General features: G+C 45.3%; 1 protein-coding gene across 4 annotated transcripts in view; it reads left to right on the forward strand.

The window, feature by feature from the left end:
• Positions 1-18,793, forward strand: part of LOC121579106 (coronin-6-like) — a 38,530-nt gene extending 19,737 nt beyond the window's left edge. For 3 of the 4 annotated variants that reach the window (XM_041893404.2, XM_041893403.2, XM_041893406.2), the window contains exons 4-11: positions 232-361; positions 608-786; positions 1,133-1,252; positions 2,646-2,750; positions 3,406-3,551; positions 15,647-15,704; positions 15,993-16,223; positions 17,271-17,398. In XM_041893404.2, coding sequence (XP_041749338.2) covers positions 232-361; positions 608-786; positions 1,133-1,252; positions 2,646-2,750; positions 3,406-3,551; positions 15,647-15,704; positions 15,993-16,223; positions 17,271-17,393 — 1,092 coding nt within the window. In that variant the 3' untranslated portion in view covers positions 17,394-17,398. Of the gene's footprint in view, positions 1-231; positions 362-607; positions 787-1,132; positions 1,253-2,645; positions 2,751-3,405; positions 3,552-15,646; positions 15,705-15,992; positions 16,224-17,270; positions 17,399-18,600 lie in introns of those variants that run through there. The other variant, XM_041893405.2, reaches the window with a different exon arrangement.
• The last annotated feature ends 5,561 nt before the right edge of the window (positions 18,794-24,354 follow it).

Consider the following 24,354-nt stretch of genomic DNA (forward strand, 5'->3'; position numbering starts at 1 on the left):
GGATTACCGGACCAGCTAAAATGGCTATCAGCTATCATTAGATTATTAGAGAGTGTTTATGTGTGTGTGTGTGCGCGCAGGGCCGAGAGTGTGTGTGTGTATTTGAAAAAACAGTGTGCGTTAAGTAACATTATTTTGTGTATATGTGTAACGTTGTTTTGTGACCCCCTATATGTGTAACGTTGTTTTGTGTCCCCTGTAGGTGTTAAGTTATATTGTGTCCCCCTGCAGGTGTGGCAGATCCCTGACCAGATGGGGACCCGGCCCATATCAGAGCCCATCGTGGTCCTGGAGGGACACTCCAAACGCGTCGGCATTGTCACCTGGCACCCCACTGCACGCAACATACTACTCACTGCAGGTACACACACACACACACACACGCCACACACATGGACCACGCACGCACGCACGCACACACACACACACACCATACAACTCACTGCAGGTACACAAACACACACACACACACACACACACACAACTCACTGCAGAAACACGCCATACAACTCACTGTAGGTACACCAACACACACACGCACACACACTTTTACTCCCTCCCTCCCTCTCTCTCTCCCTCCCTCCCCCTCCCTCCCTCCCTCCCCCAGGCAGTGATAACCTGATAATAATCTGGAACGTGGGAACTGGCGAGGCCCTCATCTCCATGGACGACCACCCAGACCTCATCTACAACGTCAGCTGGAACCGTAACGGCAGCCTGTTCTGCACCACCTGTAAGGACCGACGGCTCCGCGTATGTGACCCCCGCAAGAGAGAGGTGGTCGCGGTGAGCTGGGGAAGGGGAGGGTAGGGGGGAGGGGAGAGGGAGGAGGGAGGGAGGGGAGGGAGGGGAGGGGAGGGGAGGGAGGGGGAGGTGGTGGTTAATTTACAAACAGCAGTGTGGGACTGTATTCTGGGCCCAGTAATAAGGCCAGGATTCAATCCGAGTTGCGTTGTAAAGTGCTGTCGTCAATGCTCCCGTTTTCGCGGAGATTGCGTTCATGGTAAAAGCTGCACATGACGGCTCAATTGGAAATGACCTGTAAATGTCAAGCTCACTACAACACGCCTCAGAGTAAATCCAGTCTCTGTACTCTGTTAGTGATGTCTGGCTTCTCCGTTCTGTCCAATAGGAGAGGATGACTCCACATGAGGGGATCCGACCAATGAGGGCCATCTTCACCAGAGACGGAAACCTGTTCACTACCGGCTTCACCAGGATGAGCCAGAGAGAGCTGGGGCTGTGGGACCCGGTAACACACATACACAAGCCGACACATACACACACACAGTCAGGACACACACAGTCAGGACACACAGACACACACAGGACACACACACACAGTCAGGACACACACAGTCAGGACACACACAGTCAGGACACACAGACACACACAGTCAGGACACACAGACACACACAGGACACACACACACAGTCAGGACACACACAGTCAGGACACACACAGGCAGGACACACAGACACACACAGGACACACACACACAGTCAGGACACACACAGTCAGGACACACACAGTCAGGACACACAGACACACACAGTCAGGACACACAGACAGGACACGCAGTCAGGACACGCAGTCAGGACACACACACACAGACAGGACACACACACACAGTCAGGACACACACAGACAGGATACACACAGACAGGGGACACACAGTCAGGACACACACACACACAGTCAGGACACACACAGACAGGACACACACAGACAGGACACACACAGTCAGGACACACACAGACAGGATACACACAGACAGGGGACACACAGTCAGGACACACACACACACAGTCAGGACACACACAGACAGGACACACACAGTCAGGACACACACAGTCAGGACACACACAGACAGGATACACACAGACAGGGGACACACAGTCAGGACACACACACACACAGTCAGGACACACACACACAGTCAGGACACACAGTCAGGACACACACAGACAGGACACACAGTCAGGACACACACACAGTCAGGACACACAGACAGGACACACACAGACAGGACACACACAGACAGGACACACACAGACAGGACACACACAGACACACAGTCAGAACACACACAGACAGGACACACACACAGTCAGGACACACACAGACAGGACACACAGTCAGGACACACAGTCAGGACACACACAGTCAGGACACACACACACAGACAGGACACACAGTCAGGACACACACAGACAGGACACACACAGTCAGGACACACAGTCAGGACACACACAGACAGGACACACACACAGACAGGACACACACAGTCAGGACATACAGTCAGGACACACAGTCAGGACACACACACACAGACAGGACACACAGTCAGGACACACACACACAGACAGGACACACACACACAGACAGGACACACACACACAGACAGGACACACAGTCAGGACACACACAGACAGGACACACACAGTCAGGACACACAGTCAGGACACACACACAAAGTCAGGACATACAGTCAGGACATACAGTCAGGACACACAGTCAGGACACACATAATCAGGACACACACACAGACAGGACAGGTATGGACAGACACATTAATATCTCTGACTCGTATCTCTTGAAGGACAATGAACATCAATCATATGTTTTTCTAATCTTTCTGCAGACACAGTTTGAGGAACCTATTGCACTGTTGGAGTTGGACACAAGTAACGGTGTGTTGCTACCATACTACGACCCAGACACCAACATGGTTTACCTCTGTGGAAAGGTAGGAAGTTATCCCCCTGTGACAGTAGATACTGCCTCCTCTACTACTACTAGTGCTGTAAATCCTCTCCATCTGCCTTTAGATCAGGGGTGTCCAACTCATTCCGTGGAGGGCCTAGCGTCTGCAGGTTTTGGGCTTTTCCTTTCAGTTAAGACCTAGACAACCAAGTGAGGGGAGTTCTTTACTAATTAGTGACCATAATTCATCAATCAAGTACAAGAGAGGAGTGGAAACCCGCAGACACTCGGCCCTCCGTGGAATGAGTTTGACACATGCTTTAGTAGTAAATAATGTTGTCCTCTCCCCTTCCCCTCCTCTACCCTCTCCTCTCCTCTACCCTCTCATTTACCCTCCCCTCTCCTTTACCCTCCCCTCTCATTTACCCTCCCCTCTCATTTACCCTCCCCTCTCTTTACCCTCCCCTCTCCTTTACCCTCGCCTCTCCTCTCCCCTCCCAATCCCTCCTCGCCCCCACCCCACCCCTCCTCGCCCCCACCCCACCCCTCCTCTCCTCACCTCCCTGCTCTCCCCTCCCAACCCCTCCTCTCCCCACCCCACCCCTCCTAACCTCCCCCTCCTCTCATCTCCTCTCCCCCTCACCTCACCTCCCCACCATTCTCTTCTCTGCTCTCTCCTCCCCTCCCCTCCTCTCCAGGGGGACAGTAGTATCCGGTACTTTGAAATAACAGAGGAACCTCCCTATGTCCACTACCTCAGTACCTTCAGCAGCAAGGAGCCTCAGAGGGGGATGGGCTTCATGCCCAAGAGAGGAATGGATGTCAGCAAGTGTGAGATTGCCAGGTAGGAGAATGCACACACACACACACACACACACACACACACACACACACTACACTCAAGGAACCCCTGGAGATCCTCAAGAAACCCCTGTAAATCCTCAAGAAACCCCTGGAGATCCTCAAGGAACCCCTGGAGATCCTCAAGGAACCCCTGGAGATCCTCAAGGAACCCATGGAGATCCTCAAGGAACCCCTGGAGATCCTCAAGGAACCCCTGGAGATCCTCAAGAAACCCCTGGAGATCCTCAAGGAACCCCTGGAGATCCTCAAGGAACCCCTGGACATCCTCAAGGAACCCCTGGAGATCCTCAAGGAACCGGCCGAGCACGCCCCCATTCACATCGACAGGGCTTTAGTGGAGCGGTCGAGAGCTTCAAGTTCCTCGGGTGTCCACATCACTAAAGTCCTATCATGGTCCAAACACACCAACACGGTCTTGAAGAGGCCACGACAACGCCTCTTCCCCCTCAGGAGGCTGAAAAGATTTGGCACGGGACCTCAAAAGTTTCTACAGCTGCACCAGAGAGTATCCTGACTGGTTGCATCACCGCCTGGTATGGCAACTGCTCGGCATCTGACCGCAAGGCGCTGCAGAGGGTAGTGCGTACGGCCCAGTACATCACAAAATTGTCAAAGACTCCAGTCACCCAAGTCATAGACCGTTCTCTCTGCTACCGCACGGCAAGCAGTACTGACGCACCAAGTCTGGAACCAACAGGACACTGAACAGCTTCTACCACCAAGCCATAAGACTTCTGGACAGTTCATCAAAATGGCTACCCAGACTATCTGCATTCACCCCCTGTTTTTATTCTACTGACTCTCTTACACAGGCTCGATGTAGACTCACTGGACTATAACCACTCACACTCACACATACTACCCTGACACTCCAACACACACACACACACACATACACACACACACACACACACACACACACACACTACACTGACACTCCAACACACACACACACACACACACTCACACATACTACCCTGACACTCCAACACACACACACACACACACACACACACACACACACACACACATACTACCCTGACACTCCAACACACACACACACACACACACACTCACACATACTACACTGACACTCCAACACACACACACACACACACACACACACACACACACACACATACTACCCTGACACTCCAACACACACACACACTCACACATACTACACTGACACTCCAACACACACACACACACACACACAAAACACACATACTACCCTGACACTCCAACACAAACACACACAAAACACACACACACACATGCATATTGACGCCACACACACACACACACACACACACACATTCTTTCACACTCTTCACATACGCTGCTGCTACTCTCTGTTTATTATCTATGCATGGTCACTTTAACTCTACCTACATGTACATATTACCTAAATTACCTTGACTAACCCGTACCCCTTGTATGTAGTCTCGTTATTGTTATTTTATTGTGTTACTATTTTTCCTATAGTTTATTTAGCAAATGTTTTCTTACTTACTTTTTTTTTTTAAACTCTGCATTGTTGGTTAAGGGCTCGTAAGCATTTCACGGTAAAGGTCTACACCTGTTGTATACGCCGCATGTGACAAATACAATACAATTCAATTTGATTATTTAATATGCATCAATATTAAAGGAAAATAAAAATGTTCAGTGTATAAACATAACATGATGAACAGGAATGACATTTACACTAACAGGTGCCCAAAAATCACAATCTGAAAGGCACGCCTCCAATAAGCCACGCCTCTACAATATGTTATTAAAAAGGTTCAAAATGTAACCCCTCCCATCACAAAAAGGTTCCGGTTTGAACCTTTACACAGGGGTTCCTTGAAGACCCTTTTTGAACTGGAAAGGTTCCGTCGATGTGGCAACCCAAAATTATTATTTATTTTTTTTTCATTTAGCAGACGCTCTTATCTGCATACATTATTATTTTTTATTTTTTTATTGTATATATTTATTTATTCCAGGCACCTTTACTTCTAATAGTGTGGGGTTGATTATTTATATTTCTCCAGTATTTTCCCAATGTTCCATCCCAAGAATAAATCCCTTTTCTGCCGGGTAACCCCTCCAAAACCGGAAGTGTCATTCAAAAGCATTATAAAGCATATCAATATGTCTAGATTTGATTAGAGCTTTGATCAGCATGAAAATTCAACCCTGTTGCTACCTGAGCCAGATGAGCCCTACATTAAAAGACATTTTATGAGCCCAAGCTCAAAAAAAGCCCAAATGATTGTGCCGTTGCCTAATCGGATATGATAGGCTATTTTAATTTTATTTTAATTTTAATTTCACCAAAGCCAAAGAAAGGATAGCCGGGAGCTAGACAGCCGCTTTGTGGACAACGACTCCCATTGTTAAGGCGGAGAGACGAGTATCTTGTCAGTATATCCATCATCTTGGGCAATAATCAGGCAGGTCTGTAGCAACTGATCATTTAATAACTTGTTTTATTTATTTAACCTTTATTTAACCAGGTAAGCCAGTTGAGAACAAGTTCTCATTTACAACTGTGACCTGGCCAAGATAAAGCAAAGCAGTGCGATAAAAACAATCTGTCGATGTGCCCTTGAGCAAGGCACTTAACCCTAATTGCTCCTGTAAGTCGCTCTGGATAAGAGTGTCTGCTAAATGACTAAACATTTAAATGTAAATGCAAATGTAGCAAGTTATGGAGCTAAGGCAATAAATAGGCTATAGTGCAAAATAATTACAACTAGTATTAACACTGGAATGATAGATGTGCAAGAGATGATGTGCAAATAGAGATACTGGGGTGCAAATTAGCAAAATAAATAACAATATGGGGATGAGGTAGTTGGGTGGGCTAATTTCAGATGGGCTGTGTGCAGTGATCGGTAAGGTGCTCTGACAACTGATGCTTAAAGTTAGTGAGGGAGATAAGAGTCTCCAGCTTCAGAGATTTTTGCAATTCGTTCCAGTCATTGGCAGCAGAGAACTGGAAGGAATGGCGGCCAAAGGAGGTGTTGGCTTTGGGGATGACCAGTGAGATATATCTGCTGGAATGCATACTACGGGTGGGTGTTGCTATGGTGACCAAGGAGCTAAGATAAGGCGGGGATTTGCCTAGCAGTGATTTATAGATGGCCTGGAGCCAGTGGGTTTGGCGACGAATATGTAGTGAGGACCAGCCAACAAGAGCATACAGGTCACAGTGGTGGGTAGTGTGTGGGGCTTTGGTGACAAAACGGATGGCACTGTGATAGACTACATCCAATTTGCTGAGTAGAGTGTTGGAGGCTATTTTGTAAATGACATCGCCGAAGTCAAGGATCGGTAGGATAGTCAGTTTACGAGGGCATGTTTGGCAGCATGAGTGAAGGAGGCTTTGTTGCGAAATAGGAAGTCGATTCTAGATTTAACTTTGGATTGGAGATTCTTAATGTGAGTCTGGAAGGAGAGTTTACAGTCTAACCAGACACCTAGGTATTTGTAGTTGTCCACATACTCTAGGTCAGACCCGTCGAGAGTAGTGATTCTAGTCGGATGGGCGGGTGCCAGCAGCGTTCGATTGAAGAGCATGCATTTAGTTTTACTAGTGTTTAAGAGCAGTTGGAGGCTACTGAAGGAGTGTTGTATGGCATTGAAGCTCGTTTGGAGGTTTGTTAACACAGTGTCCAATGAAGGGCCAGATGTATACAAAATGGTGTCGTCTGCGTATACGTGGATCTGAGAGTCACCAGCAGCAAGAGCGACATCATTGATATACACAGAGAAAAGAGTCGGCCCAAGAATTGAACCCTGTGGCACCCCCCATAGAGACTGCCATAGGTCCAGACAACAGGCCCCTTCGATTTGACACATTGAACTCTATCTAAGAAGTAGTTGGTGAACCAGGCGAGGCAGTCATTTGAGAAACCAAGGCTATTTAGTCTGCCAATAAGAATGCGGTGGTTGACAGAGTCGAAAGCCTTGGCCAGGTCGATGAAGACGGCTGCACAGTACTGTTTATTATCGATCTCGATTATAATATTGTTTAGGACCTTGAGCGTGGCTGAGGTGCACCCATGACCAGCTCGGAAACCGGATTGCATAGTGGAGAAGGTACGGTGGGATTCAAATGGTCGGTGATCTGTTTGTTAACTTGGCTTTCAAAAACTTTCGAAAGGCAGGGCAGGATGGATATAGGTCTGTAACAGTTTGGATCTAGAGTGTCACCCCCTTTGAAGAGGGGGGATGACCGCGGCAGCTTTCCAATCTCTGGGGATCTCAGACGTTACGAAAGAGAGGTTGAACAGGCTAGTAATAGGGGTTGCGACAATTTCGGCGGCTAGTTTTAGAAAGAAAGGGTCCAGATTGTCTAGCCCAGATGATTCGTAGGGGTTCAGATTTTGCAGCTCTTTCAGAACATCAGCTGTCTGAATTTGTGTGAAGGAGAAGCGGGGGGGGCATGGGCAAGTTGCATATCCCAATTTAGGTCACCAAGCAGTACGAACTCTGAGGATAAATGGGGGGCAATCAATTCACATATGGTGTCCAGGGCACAGCTGGGGGCTGAGGGGGGTCTGGAGCAAGCGGCAACAGTGAGATACTTATTTCTGGAAAGGTGGATTTTTAGAAGTAGAAGCTCAAACTCTTTGGGCACAGACCTGGATAATATGATAGAGCTCTGCAGGCTATCTCTACAGTAGATTGCAACTCCACCCCCTTTGGCAGTTCTATCTAGACGGAAAATGTTGTAGTTGGGGTTGGAAATTTCAGAATTTTTGGATTCAGACACTGCTAGAACATCAGGGTTGGCGGAGTGTGCTAACGCAGTGAATAACTCAAACTTAGGAAGTAGGCTTCTGATGTTAACGTGCTGAAAACCAAGGCTTTTACGGTTACAGAAGTCAACAAATGATAGCTCCTGGGGAGTAGGAGTGATACTGTGGGCTGCAGGGCCTGGGTTAGCCTCTACATCACCAGGGGAACAGAGGAGGACTGGAATAAGGATACGGCTAAAGGCTTTAAGAACTGGTCTTCTAGTGCATTGGGTACAGAGAAGAGGGGCAGATTTTCGGGCGTTGTAGAAAATATTCAGGGCATTATGTACAGACAAGGATATGGAAGGATATGAGTACAGTGGAGGTAAACCTAAGCGTTGGGTGAAAACCGCTAACGGTGGCTAATAGCAAGTAGCTAGTTAGCTAGTTAGCTGGCTGGCTAGTTTCAACTGGAGATTCTAGATAAAGGTGAGTAAATAATAGAATCCATTCCACATTGAGTGAGGCGGGTTTCATTCCTTCCTCTCTCTCAACAGTTAAATTAAATAACTTTTGTTGTCCTTATCTTCATCATTCTAAATGACATCCTTGAATAATGTTGGACTAGAATTAGATGCAGAAGGCTTTCGCTTCTCTTCACGAAGATTGAATGGTTATGGGTCTGAATAAATAACTGCTTACCGCCATCGCACATTCTCTCTTCTCTCAAACTCCCCACGAGTTCTTTTGGCTGCTGTGTTTAACATTCAGCAAACAAGAGCAAGCTTGCATTCCGTTTTCGAATAGTCTATTAGTATAAAAACAATATCCAACAAGCTATTCTAGTCTAGCTTTTTCCTGGGCCTCCAAGAGCTAAGAAGGAGAGAGGCCAGTGGAGCGGAGGTGCCTATTGCGCAAGTGAACATGAAGACAGATGAGGCTATAAGTTAGAAGCTTTATGCCTATTAAACCAACCATTCATTAGATAAATATATAAATGGATAATAATGCATTCAATCTATTACCTGAAAGAGGTAGGTAGACATCTATATACAGGTAACTGCCAAAATAAAGGAAACACCAACATAGACTGTCTTAATAGGGCTTTGGGCCACCACGAGCCACCACGAGCCACCAGAACCTTGGCATAGATTCTGGAACTCTATCGGAGTGCTGTGACATCATTCTTCCACGAGAAATTTCATAATTTGGTGTTTTGTTGATGGCTGTGTCAGGCGCCGCTCCAGAATCTCCCATAGGTGTTGAATTGGGTTGGGACGGTCCAGAATCTCCCATAGGTGTTGAATTGGGTTGGGACGGTCCAGAATCTCCCATAGGTGTTGAATTGGGTTGGGACGGCCCAGAATCTCCCATAGGTGTTGAATTGGGTTGGGACGGTCCAGAATCTCCCATAGGTGTTGAATTGGGTTGGGACGGTCCAGAATCTCCCATAGGTGTTGAATTGGGTTGGGACGGTCCAGAATCTCCCATAGGTGTTGAATTGGGTTGGGACGGTCCAGAATCTCCCATAGGTGTTGAATTGGGTTGGGACGGTCCAGAATCTCCCATAGGTGTTGAATTGGGTTGGGACGGTCCAGAATCTCCCATAGGTGTTGAATTGGGTTGGGACGGTCCAGAATCTCCCATAGGTGTTGAATTGGGTTGGGACGGCCCAGAATCTCCCATAGGTGTTGAATTGGGTTGGGACGGCCCAGAATCTCCCATAGGTGTTGAATTGGGTTGGGACGGTCCAGAATCTCCCATAGGTGTTGAATTGGGTTGGGACGGCCCAGAATCTCCCATAGGTGTTGAATTGGGTTGGGACGGCCCAGAATCTCCCATAGGTGTTGAATTGGGTTGGGACGGTCCAGAATCTCCCATAGGTGTTGAATTGGGTTGGGACGGCCTACATTGCTTTCATGCTCATCAAAACCACTCGTGCCCTGTGGATGGGGGCATTGTCATCCTGGATATAAATTATTCTACCATAGGTTGAAGGTGATCACTCAGAATGGCTGCGTATTTATTGGTGTTTAAGGGGTTGAGTGGACCTTAACCACGCCAGGAAAATGCACCCCACACATTTTACATTTACATTTTTGTCATTTAGCAGACGCTCTTATCCAGAGCGACTTACAGTTAGTGAGTGCATACATTATTTTATTATTTTTCATACTGGCCCCCCGTGGGAATCGAACCCACAACCCTGGAGTTGCAAACACCATGCTCTACCAACTGAGCTACATCCCTGCCGGCCATTCCCTCCCCTACCCACACCATAACAGATCCACCAGAACTCTCATTTACTCAAGTGTTTCCTTAATTTTGGCAGTTACCAGTATGTGTATATATATATATATATATATATATATATATATATATATATATACACAGTGCATTCCTAAAGTATTCAGACCCCTTGACTTTTCCCACATTTTGTTACGTTACAGCCTTATCCTAAAATGGATTAAATAAACATGTTTCCTCCTCAATCTACACACAATACCCCATAATGACAAAGCGAAAACAGGTTTTTATAATTTTTTGCAGATTTATTAAAAATAAACAGAAATACCTTATTTACATAAGTATTCAGACCCTTTGCAATGAGACTTGAAATTGAGCTCAGGTGCAACCTGTTTCCATTGATCGTCCTTGAGATGTTTCTAGAACTTGATTTGAGTCCACCTGTGGTAAATTCAATTCATTGGACATGATTTGGAAAGGCACACACCTGTCTATATAAGGTCCCACAGTTGACAGTGCATGTCAGAGCAAAAACCAAGCCATGAGGTCGAAGGAATTGTCCGGAGAGCTCCGAGACAAGATTGTGTCGAGGCACTGATCTGGAGAAGGGTACAAAAAAAATTCTGCAGCATTGAAGGTCCCCAAGAACACAGTGGCTTCCATCATTCTTAAATTGAAAAAGTTTGGAACCACCAAGACTCTTCCTAGAGCTGGCCGCCCGGCCAAACTGAGCAATTGGGGGAGAAGGGCCTTGGTCAGGTAGGTGACCAAGAACCTGATGGTCACTCTGACCGAGCTCCAGAGTTCCTTCCAGAAGGACAACCATCTCTGTAGCACTCCTCCAATCAGGTCTTTAAGGTAGAGTGGCCAGACGGAAGCCACTCCTCAGTAAAAGGCACATGACAGCCCGATTGGAGTTTGCCAAAAGTCACCTAAAGACTCTCAGACCATGAGAAACAAGATTCTCTGGTCTGATGAAACCAAGATTGAACTCTTTGAGCTGAATGCCAAGCGTCACGTCTGGAGGAAACCTGACACCATCCCTACAGTGAAGTATGGTGGTGGCAGCGTCATACTGTGGGGATGTTTTTCAGTGGCAGGGACTGGGAGACTAGTCAGGATCGAGGGAAAGATGAATGGAGCGAAGTACAGAGAGATCCTTGATGAAAACCTGCTCCAGAGCGCTCAGGACCTCAGACTGGAGAGAAGGTTCACCTTCCAACAGGACAACGACCCTAAGCACACAGCCAAGACAACGCAGGAGTGTCTTCGGGACAAGACTCTGAATGTCTGGGAGAAACTCCCCAAATACAGGTGTGTCAAGCTTGTAGCGTCATACCCAAGAAGACTCAAGGCTGTAATCGCTGGTGCTTCAACAAAGTACAGAATCATTAGATCATTTGTTTTGGTACTGTCCATTTGTAGCTTGTTTTTGGACACGGGTCCAGGAATGGCTAAAGGATTGCAATATTTACCTGGAGCTAACCCTGCAGATAGCACTACTGGGTGATCTGAAAAGTCATAGTCAATCGATCAATAATATAATAATACTTTTAGCAAAAAATAATAATATCCATTTACAATCTGTAGAAACGATGAGAATAGAAGGGTTCAGGAAAAACATTAGGGACAGACTGATATTCTGCAAAAGGTACAGGGATTGGACTGCTGAGGACTGGGGTAAAGTCATTTTCCCTGATGAATCCCCTTTCCGATTGTTTGGGGCATCCGGAAAAAAACACCTTGTCCGGAGAAGACAAGGTGAGCGCTACCATCAGTCCTGTGTCATGCCAACAGTAAAGCATCCTGAGACCATTCATGTGTGGGGTTGCTTCTCAGCCAAGGGAGTGGGCTCACTCACAATTTTGCCTAAGAACACATCCATGAATAAAGAATGGTACCAACACATCCTCCGAGAGCAAGTTCTCCCAACCATCCAAGAACAGTTTGGTGACGAACAATGCCTTTTCCAGCATGATGGAGCACCTTGCCATAAGGCAAAAGTGATAACTAAGTGGCTCAGGGAACAAAACATCGACATTTTGGGTCCATGGCCAGGAAACTGCCCAGACCTTAATCCCATTGAGAACTTGTGGTCAATCCTCAAGAGGCGGGTGGACAAACAAAAACCCTGTCTGAAGTTTACATACATCTCGCCAAATAAATTTTAACTCAGTTTTTCACAATTCCTGACATTTAATCCTAGTAAAAATTCCCTGTCTTAGGTCAGTTAGGATCACCACTTTATTTTAAGAATGTGAAATGTCAGAATAATAGTAGAGAGAATGATTTATTTCAGCTTTTATTTCTTTCATCACATTCCCAGTGGGTCAGAAGTGTACATAAACTCAATTAGTATTTGATAGCATTGGCTTTAAAAGGTTTAACTTGGGTCAAACATGTCGGGTAGCCTTCCACAAGCTTCCCACAATAAGTTGGGTGAAATTTGGCCCATTCCTCCTGACAGAGCTGGTGTAACTGAGTCAGGTTTGTAGGCCTCCTTGCTCGCACAGGCTTTTTCAGTTCTGCCCACAAATGTTCTATAGGATTGAGGTCAGGCCTTTGTGATGGCCACTCCAATACCTTGACTTTGTTGTCCTTAAGCCATTTTGCCACAACTTTGGAAGTATGCTTGGGGTCATTGTCCATTTGGAAGACCCATTTGTGACCAATCTTTAATTTCCTGACTGATGTCTTGAGATCTTGCTTCAATATATCCACATAATTTTCCTTCCTTATGATGCCATCTATTTTGTGAAGTGCACCAGTCCCTCCTGCAGCAAAGCACCCCCACAGCATGATGCTGCCACCCCCGTGCTTCACGGTTGGGATGGTGTTCTTCGGCTTGCAAGGACCACCTTTTCCCTCCAAACATAACGATGGTCATTATGGCCAAGCAGTTCTATTTTTGTTTCATCAGACCAGAGGACATTTCTCCAAAAAGTACGATCTTCGTCCCCATGTGCAGTTGCAAACCGTAGTCTGGGTTTTTTATGGCGGTTTTGGAGCAGTGGCTTCTTCCTTGTTGAGTGGCCTTTCAGGTTATGTCGATATAGGACTCGTTTTACTGTGGATATAGATAATTTTGTACCTGTTTCTTCCAGCATCTTCACAAGGTCCTTTGCTGTTGTTCTGGGATTGATTTGCACTTTTCACACCAAAGTACGTCCATCTCTAGGAGACAACGCGTCTCCTTCCTGAGCGGTATGACGGCTGCGTGGTCCCATGGTGTTTATACTTACGTACTATTGTTTATATAGATGAACATGGTACCTTCAGGCGTTTGGAAATTGCTCCCAAGGATGAACCAGACTTGTGGAGGTCTACTATTTTTTTCTGAGGTCTTGGCTGATTTATTTTGATTTTCCCATGATGTCAAGCAAAGAGGAACTGAGTTTGAAAGTAGGCCTTGAAATACATCCACAGGTACACCTCCAATTGACTCATATGATGTCAAATAACCTATCAGAAGCTTTTAAAGCCATGACATCATTTTCTGGAATTTTCCAAGCTGTTTAAAGGCACAGTCAACTTAGTGTATGTAAACTTCTGACCCACTGGAATTGTGATACAGTGAATTATAAGTGAAATAATCTGTCTGTAAGCAATTGTTGGAAAAATTACTTGTGTCATGCACAAAGTAGATGTCCTAACCGACTTACCAAAACTATAGTTTGTTAACAAGAAATTTGTGGAGTGGTTGAAAAACGAGTTTTAATGACTCCAACCTAAGTGTATGTAAACTTCCGACTTCAACTGTATTCTGACAAACTCCAATAATTTATTATGCAAGAATGGGCTGCCATCAGTCAGGATGAGGCCCAGAAGTTAATTGACAGCATGCCAGGGTGGATTGCAGAGGTCTTGAAAAAGAAGGGTCAACACTGCAAATATTGACTCTTTGCATAAACTTAATGTAATTGTCAATAAAAGCCTTTGACACTTATGGAATGCTTGTAATTATACTTCAGAAAACCATAGTAACATCTGACAAAAATATCTAAAAACACTGAAGCAGCAAACTTTGTGATGACCAATACTTGTGTCATTCTCAAAACTTTTGACCACGACTGTATATTTGCGAGACAAAAAAACATATTGGGGATTGGAAGTGATGCAGACAATTACATTGATGGAAGTTACAATCTATCTGCAATATTAAAGCTCATCTACCCTCAAAAAAAAAGAAGGAAAAAAAAAAGAAGTACTGAGTAAAGGGTCTGAATACTTATGTAAATGTCATATTTATTTATTTATTTTATATACATTTGCAAAAATTTCAAAAAAACTGTTTTTGCTTTGTCATTATGGGGTAATGTGAGGGGGGAAAAAAACAATCGAATCCATTATAGAATAACGCTGTAACGTAACAAAATGTGGAAAAAGTCCAAGGGGTCTGAATACTTTCCGAATGCACTGTATATCAATCTTCAACGGGATTATCTATTTTGGATGCAATTTGAATGTAATTGATAGAGCGAGAGAAAGAATGAGAGAGCGCTCGCGTGCGCACTGATTTAAAGCAACAGTATTCGAGTGATAGGCTGTTTTAAAACTCTTCAGCTGCAATAAAAAACATAATAATCTTTACAATTACAAAATAAGGTGACCCCGAAAGCAAGATGAAGATGTGTAAATTAGACGTGCGTTCAGTCCTAATATTACTTTAGCATAGGCTATGCTGCAGCAAATGAACCTGTCACAAGAAAATAAATTACCAGCTGTCTGTCCCCACCCTGAGCGTTGACGATTGATCATAGAGATAGCATAGAGAAGGCCATAGAGAAGCCAGATTTAGACATCACATATAATTTAACAGTTCCATTTCACGTCACGCTGTTCATATAAATAATGTATTATAATTTACCAGTTTCTCGCAGGTATTTATCCCGGGAACCAAGAGTTGGTTTGGGTGGTAAATCTTGGTAACACGGTCCATGCCAATAAACCCAAACACACACACACACACAAACACAATTAGGGATGGACGTTATGCACAGGTACATGCAATGTGTAGGCTTTAGCTCAGCAGGCTAATGTGAGAGTATTTGTTGTGGCTATTCTCTAAATCGGACTTTTCACTGTTCTCCAGGTTATATAAGCTCCATGACAAGAAGTGTGAGCCCATTGCCATGACAGTACCTAGAAAGGTAAGCCACACGCTCTCCCCCTCTCTCCTTACATTAACACACGTGTCAGACTCTTTCCACAGAGGACCGAGTGTCTGCGGGGTTTCGTTCCTCCCTTGTACTTGATTGATGAATTAAGGTCACTAATTAGTAAGGAACTCTCCTCACCTGGTTGTCTAGGTCTTAATTGAAAGGAAAAACCAAAAACCTGCAGAAACTAGGCCCTCCATAATATGAGTTATGAGTTTGACACCCCCTGCATTAACGGCTTGTTAAAACTATCTACCCCACCGCTCCTGTCCCCTCCAGTCGGACCTGTTCCAGGATGACCTGTATCCAGACACGGCGGGTCCCGACCCGGCCCTGGAGCCAGAGGAGTGGCTGGAGGGGCAAGATGAGGACCCCATCCTTCAGTCCATGAGGGACGGCTACGTTCCTCCCAAGAGCCGCGAGCTCAAAGTGGCCAGGAAGAATGTTCTGGACTCCAGACCCACCCCCAGACGCAGCATGTCTTCCTGCGACGGCTCAGCCAACCTGCCCGTGAGTCACACTAAATATATCACCTCTGTATGCCTGTTTGTCTAAAAACCCTTGTCCCTGACCTGTCTGTTCTGTCCCTGACCTGTCTATCCTGTCCCTGACCTGTCTGTTCTGTCCCCTGACCTGTCTGTTCTGTCCCTGACCTGTCTGTCCTGTCCCTGACCTGTCTCTCCTGTCCCTGACCTGTCTGTTCTGTCCCTTGCCTGACCTGTCGTTTCCTGACCTGTCTGTCCTGTCCCTGACCTGTCTGTCCTGTCCCTGACCTGTCTGTCCTGTCCCTGACCTGTCTGTCCTGTCCCTGACCTGTCTGTTCTGTCCCTGACCTGTCTCTCCTGTTCCTGACCTGTCTGTCCTGTCCCTGACCTGTCTGTCCTGTCCCTGTCCTGTAGCTGTCCTGTCCCTGACCTGTCTGTCCTGTAGCTGTCCTGTCCCTGACCTGTCTGTCCCTTACTGTCTGTCTTGTAGCTGTCCCGTCCCTGACCTGTCTCTCCCTGAACTGTCTGTCCTGTCCCCTACCTGTCTCTCCTGTAGCTGTCCTGTCCCTGACCTGTCTGACTTGTCTGTCCTGTCTCTGACCTCTTTCTTGTTTTTTTCTCCTTCTTTCCATCTCCTACCTTTTTCTACACTCCTCTCTTTCCCTTCCTCCATCTCTCCTTCCCCCGCTTCCTTCATCTCTCCTTCCCCCTCTTCCTTCCTCCATCTCTCCTTCCCCCTCTTCCTTCATCTCTCCTTCCCCCTCTTCCTTCCTCCATCTCTCCTTCCCCTTCTTCCATCTCTCCTTCCCCCTCTTCCTTCCTCCATCTCTCCTTCCTCCTCTTCCTTCCTCCATCTCTCCTTACCCCTCTTCCTTCCTCCATCTCTCCTTACCCCTCTTCCTTCCTCCATCTCTCCTTCTCCTTCTTCCTTCCTCCATCTCTCCTTCCCCCTCTTCCTTCCTCCATCTCTCCTTCCTCCTCTTCCTTCCTCCATCTCTCCTTACCCCTCTTCCTTCCTCCATCTCTCCATCTCTCCTTCCTCCATCTCTCCTTCCTCCATCCCTCTCCCCAGCCTCAGTTGGTAGAGCGGTTGTTGGAGGAAGTTCAGAATCTCAAGGCGACAGTTCTGTCTCAGGAGAAGAGAATCTGTGACCTGGAGAATAAACTATCCAAGTACACCAACGGCACAGCCTGACACCCCCCCCCACACACACACACAAATACAATGTGAAAACACACTGTAACAACCCACACACACACACATAGCAACAAACCCACCATTCACACACATAATGCACATACCCCCAACACACACTGCACAATAACCTTACTGACCTTACATACACAGCCAGGGTGTGATTCAATCAAAGGCACAATCAACAAGCACATTGCACTTGACCTTTAAAGGCGCATTGTCGTTAGTGCAGTGTGCAGCGCTGCAACCTGCCTTTAAATGAATCCCGCCCTAACAACCCCAATAACCCCTAACTTCAAACACACATAACGTCCACCCCCAAAAACTAAAACACACACCACACCAATGCTCGGCCCCTAGAGAGAGATGTCAGTTGAACTTACTGTATGAGGAAAGGGTTGTGAGTGAGTGAGTTGTTAGTAGGGTCATAAAATTTCAGTCATTTCCCCCAAATTCCCAGGTTTTCCAGAAATCCCGGTTTGAAGAATTCTGGAATCAGGAGGGAATAAGCCGGAGTTCTGGAATACTCCAACCAGGATTTTTGGAAAACCTGGAAATTTTGTGAAAGTTCCCATATGAAAAAATACTGTAGTATTTACTGTAGTATACTGTAGTATTCAACGTTTATTATAGTATAAATACTGTAGTAAAAATAGTAGTATTTACTGTTGTGTTTTTGCACACTGTAGGATACTGTAGTATTTACACAAATGTTTTTATTAACTTTGACATAGAAGTGGGAAACCTACTGGAGAAATACTAAAAGAGCAAATGTTCCATAAACTGTTGGGAACAGAGTTCAGCGCTTCCGCTCTTTTCTATAACCTGTAAGGAAGACAGTATATCGTCTATACTTGGCATGTAGGTTTCTCACTTATGGGTGGCACAAATTGGAATATGGGGGAGGGGAATGGGCAGGGTATATGCAAATTGAATACTGTATTTACTATATAAAAAAAATGGTTTTTGCCGATATTATTGTAGTATTTACTACAGTGTTATTTTGTGGATAATACTGTAGTATTTACTATAGTATTCTACAGTATACAAACATTATATACTAAGTACTACACATGATCGAGGGATACTACCATGTGTAGTATAGTATTCTACAGTATACTACAGTTTAATACAGAATTCTATAGTAAGTCCTGTAGTATTCTATAGTAAACTGTAGTGTTTTTTTATTTTTTATTATTGTTTTCAGAGGATAGGTTTTGCCGAAAGGTTTCTCACTCTAAGTGCGTCTGGATCACACACACACCTTATCCGTCCATCGCCGACCAACACTCAGTAATTACCATCTCTGGATCTGTCAACCTTCTCAAAATGTAAATAGTGCGATATAAAAATTTCAAAAATGTAAAAAGAGTTTTGTGTTCTGTAAAGGACGAGACAATAAAAACTGTTTTTTAAAAAAGGTTTCATCCATCGTTTCATTTTTCTTATGGAGCTGCTTTTATGGTAGCTGTGTGTTATTAGGTATTAGGCCAGAAGGTGGCGCCAAATCACCCAGTCTCCCCTCCCTATCTCTCTCACACACACACACACACACACACACACACACACGCTAACACACGCACACACAAACACACACTCACACACACACACACACACACACACACACACACACACACACACACACACACACACACACACACACACAGACACACACACACAGACACACACACACACACACACACACAGCAAGAGAGAGAGAGAACAAAGTGAAATCTACTGCTGTTCTCAGAATCAATGACCAGACCTCAGAGCTACTGTTTAACCTCTGATGGCTGTGTGTGTGTGTGTGTGTGTGTGTGTGTGTGTGTGTGTGTGTGTGTGTGTGTCAGGGTTTCCATTATGAAAATGAGGTGCCTGACATTTAAAATTTACCAGACATTTGAGAAATGTACCGGAACCATACAGAGCATTCGGAAAGTATTCAGACCCCTTCACTTTTTCCACATATTGTTACATTACAGCCTTATTCTAAAATTGATTAAATTAAATTGTTTTCCTCATCAATCTACACACAATACCCCATAATACACATTTATTAAAAATAAAAAACAGAAATACTTTATGTACATAAGTATTCAGACCCCTTGGTATGACACTTGAAATTGAGCTCAGGTGCATCCTGTTTCCATTGATTGGACATGACTTGGAAAAGCACACACCTGTCTAAATAAGGTCCCACAGTTGCCAGTGCGTCAGTTTGGAACCACCAAGACTCTTCCTAGAGCTGGCCGCCCGGCCAAACTGAGAAATTCGGGGGAGAAGGGCCTTGGTCAGGGAGGTGACCAAGAACCCGATGGTCACTCTGACATGACAGAGCTCCAGAGTTCCTCTGTGGAGATGGGAGAACTTTCCAGAAGGACAACCATCTCTGCAGCACTCCACCAATCAGGCCTTTATGGTAGAGTGGCCAGACGGAAGCCACTCCTCAGTAAAAGGCATATGAGAGGCCGCTTGGAGTTTACCAAAAGGCACCTAAAGGACTCTCAGACCATGAGAAACAAGATTCCCTCGTCTGATGAAACCAAGATTGAACTCTTTGGACTGTATGCCAAGCGTCACGTCTGGAGGAAACCTGGCACCATCCCTATGGTGAAGCATGGTGGTGGCAGCATCATGCTGTGGGGATGTTTTTCAGCGACAGGGACTGGGAGACTAGAGTCAGGATCTAGGGAAAGATGAACGGAGCAAAGTACAGAGAGATCCTTGATGAAAGGGTTCAAGTCCAGCCCGAGCCCGGACTTGAACCAGATCGAAGATGTCTGGAGAGACCCGAAAAAAGCTGTGCAGCGATGCTCCCCATCCGACCTGACAGAGCTTGAGTGCATTCAGAAAGTATTCAGACCACTTCACTTTTACCACATTGCGATATGCCTGGCTGGGTCTCTACTTTTCACGGACAGTTGCAACTCAACCATCATCTATTTGTGGTGCACGCTGCCCACTTTCCTTCTGACTGTAGGCAATGCGATTTAAAACAATCCACAATATTTATTTTTAAGGCTAGGGGAAGCGAATGATCCTCTGTGGCCAAATCATGCTTTAGTAGGTTATTTTGAATGATATTATTGATTTAACTATAGAGAGGAGTAGGCTAATTAGGCTATATACACCAATTTGACAAAAGTATGCGGACAACTGCTCGTCAAACATCTCATTCCAAAATCATGGGCATTAATATGGAGTTGGTCCACCCTTTGCTGCAATAACAGCCTCCACTCTTTGGGAAGGCTTTCCACTAGATGTTGGAACATTGCTGCAGGGACTTGCTTCCATTCAGCCACGAGCATTAGTGAAGTCGGGCACTGATGTTGGGAGATTAGGCCTGGCTCGCAGTCGGCGTTCCAATTCATCCCAAAGGTGTTCAATGGGGTTGAGGTCAGGGCTCTGTGCAGGCCAGTCAAGTTTGTCCACACCGATCCCAACAAACCATTTCTGTATGGACCTTGCTTTGTGCAGGGGGCATTGTCATGCTGAAACAGGAAAGGGCCTTCCCAAACTGTTGCCACAAAGTTGGAAGCACAGAATCGTGTAGAATGTCATTGTATGCTGTAGCATTAAGATTCCTCTTCACTGGAACTAAGGGGCCTAGCCCGAACCATGAAAACAGCCCCAGACCATTATTCCTCCTCCACCAAACTTTCCATTTGGCACTATGCATTCATGCAGGTAGCGTTCTCCTGGCATCCGCCAAACCCAGATTAATCCGTCGGACTGCCAGATGGTGAGGAGTGATTCATCACTCCAGAGAACGCTTTTCCACTTCTCCAGAGTCCAATGGCGGAGATTGCACGGCTGTGTGCTCGATTTTATACACCTGTCAGCAACGGGTGTGGCTGAAATAGCCAAATCCACTAATTTGAAGGGGTGTCCACATATATATATATATATATATATTATTTTGTGGTAATTTAATCAAGTTATTTAGGGAAAGCGTCAATCTACTATCCCCCATAGTAGAAAAGGATATGGTCGGATTTAGCCTAGGCTGAAACATGCCTCATTATATGTAGTAAAACGTTCAGGTTTCAAACAATTAAGTAGCTACAATGGGGAAAAAAAAGTATTTAGTCAGCCACCAATTGGTCAAGTTCTCCCACTTAAAAAGATGAGAGGCCTGTAATTTTCATCATAGGTACACGTCAACTATGACAGACAAAATGAGAATTTTTTTTCCAGAAAATTTTATGAATTTATTTGCAAATTATGGTGGAAAATAAGTATTTGGTCAATAACAAAAGTTTCTCAATACTTTGTTATATACCCTTTGTTGGCAATGACACAGGTCAAACGTTTTCTGTAAGTCTTCACAAGGTTTTCACACACTGTTGCTGGTATTTTGGCCCATTCCTCCATGCAGATCTCCTCTAGAGCAGTGATGTTTTGGAGCTGTCGCTGGGCAACACGGACTTTCAACTCCCTCCAAAGATTTTCTATGGGGTTGAGATCTGGAGACTGGCTAGGCCACTCCAGGACCTTGAAATGCTTCTTACGAAGCCACTCCTTCGTTGCCCGGGCGGTGTGTTTGGGATCATTGTCATGCTGAAAGACCCAGCCACGTTTCATCTTCAATGCCCTTGCTGATGGAAGGAGGTTTTCACTCAAAATCTCACGATACATGGCCCCATTCATTCTTTCCTTTACACGGATCAGTCGTCCTGGTCCCTTTGCAGAAAAAACAGCCCCAAAGCATGATGTTTCCACCCCCATGCTTCACAGTAGGTATGGTGTTCTTTGGATGCAACTCAGCATTCTTTGTCCTCCAAACACGACGAGTTTAGTTTTTACCAAAAAGTTATATTTTGGTTTCATCTGATCATATGACATTCTCCCAATCCTCTTCTGGATCATCCAAATGCACTCTAGCAATCTTCAGACGGGCCTGGACATGTACTGGCTTAAGCAGGTGGACACGTCTGGCACTGCAGGATTTGAGTCCCTGGCGGCATAGTGTGTTACTGATGGTAGGCTTTGTTACTTTGGTCCCAGCTCTCTGCAGGTCATTCACTAGGTCCCCCCGTGTGGTTCTGGGATTTTTGCTCACCGTTCTTGTGATCATTTTGACCCCACGGGGTGAGATCTTGCGTGGAGCCCCAGATCGAGGGAGATTATCAGTGGTCTTGTATGTCTTCCATTTCCTAATAATTGCTCCCACAGTTGATTTCTTCGAACCAAGCTGCTTACCTATTGCAGATTCAGTCTTCCCAGCCTGGTGCATGTCTACAATGTTGTTTCTGGTGTCCTTTGACAGCTCTTTGGTCTTGGCCATAGTGGAGTTTGGAGTGTGACTGTTTGAGGTTGTGGACAGGTGTCTTTTATACTGATAACAAGTTCAAACAGGTGCCATTAATACAGGTAACGAGTGGAGGACAGAGGAGCCTCTTAAAGAAGAAGTTACAGGTCTGTGAGAGCCAGAAATCTTGCTTGTTTGTAGGTGACCAAATACTTATTTTCCACCATAATCTGCAAATAAATTCATTAAAAATCCTACAATGTGATTTTCTGGATTTTTTTTCTCAATTTGTCTGTCATAGTTGACGTGTACCTATGATGAAAATTACAGGCCTCTCTCATCTTTTTAAGTGGGAGAACTTGCACAATTGGTGGCTGACTAAATACTTTTTTTCCCCCACTGTATATGTTTTCAGAATGCATACTGCCTCCAGCTCATTGCAAAGTGGTGTGTGACGCGCTGAAGAAGCCTGCCTTCTGTTGTCTATGCATTTAATGGCGAATGGGAAGCGCTTCAATTACCAGTTGAGAAATAATAATAGTAGTTATCATGGCCAAAAACTATTTTTAACACATGATTGCATTTGTTGTGCAATGATAGGGATTATACAAGCTCTGTCTGTCAGATGTTCCTCTCATAGGCTCTGTATGCTGTGATAAATAAGATACATAATGAATATTTATGTAACCTGGTTCAGTTTATCAACCAGCTAATTATTAGAATCGGCTGCGCTAGACTAGGGTTGGAGTGAAAACCTACAGGACGGTAGCGCTCCGGGAAAAGGGTCGGAAAGCCCTGCTATAGACCAATAAGCATGACCGGTCAACTGGTATTTCCATTAACGGATAAAAAAACATTACATCACAATGGGCATCTTTCCCTTCTCCTGTAGAAGTTGCCAATTTTATTTAATCAGCTTTTTCTATTTTTTTTTAAAGGCCAAAAGCCAGCTGTCGCCGCTAACAGTATCCCTGGTGTGTGTGTGTGTGTGTGTGTGTGTGTGTGTGTGTGTGTGTGTGTGTGTGTGTGACCATATAAACCCTAGTTTAGCAACAGCCTATTGTTGATGTGACCACTTTGGTTGAGTTTAGATATTCATGTTTGCTCAGTGCAACATGTGTACCTGTTCTCTGTTGAACCAAATGACCTGCTCTGTGTAGACAAGGAATAAAAAGGGTTGTGTTTGTTCTTTTCACTCTATATCTATGGTGAGTTTGAGCCCAGCACTGATTGCTAATGATTTAGGGAGGGAGGGAGGGACTGACAGGGGGTTGGGGAGAGTAGAGAAGGAGAGAGGTCGGAGAGATAGAAAAGAGGGTGAGAGGGAAATATATTTGGTATCTAAAAGAGAGAGAGGGTAAGGTGACATGGACATTCTAGAGTTCTAGACCTGGACATTCTAGAGTTCTAGACCTGGACATTGTGGAGTTCTAAACCTGGACATTCTAGAGTTCTAGACCTGGACATTCTAGAGTTCTAGACCTGGACATTCTGGAGTTCTAGACCTGGACATTCTAGAGTTCTAGACCTGGACATTCTAGAGTTCTAGACCTGGACATTCTAGAGTTCTAGACCTGGACATTCTAGAGTTCTAGACCTGGACATTCTAGAGTTCTAGACCTGGACATTGTGGAGTTCTAGACCTGGACATTGTGGAGTTCTAGACCTGGACATTGTGGAGTTCTAGACCTGGTTCTAAACACGGTAACA

Source organism: Coregonus clupeaformis, chromosome 13 (genome assembly GCF_020615455.1).
Source record: "Coregonus clupeaformis isolate EN_2021a chromosome 13, ASM2061545v1, whole genome shotgun sequence".
NCBI classification, from domain to species: Eukaryota; Metazoa; Chordata; class Actinopteri; order Salmoniformes; family Salmonidae; genus Coregonus; species Coregonus clupeaformis.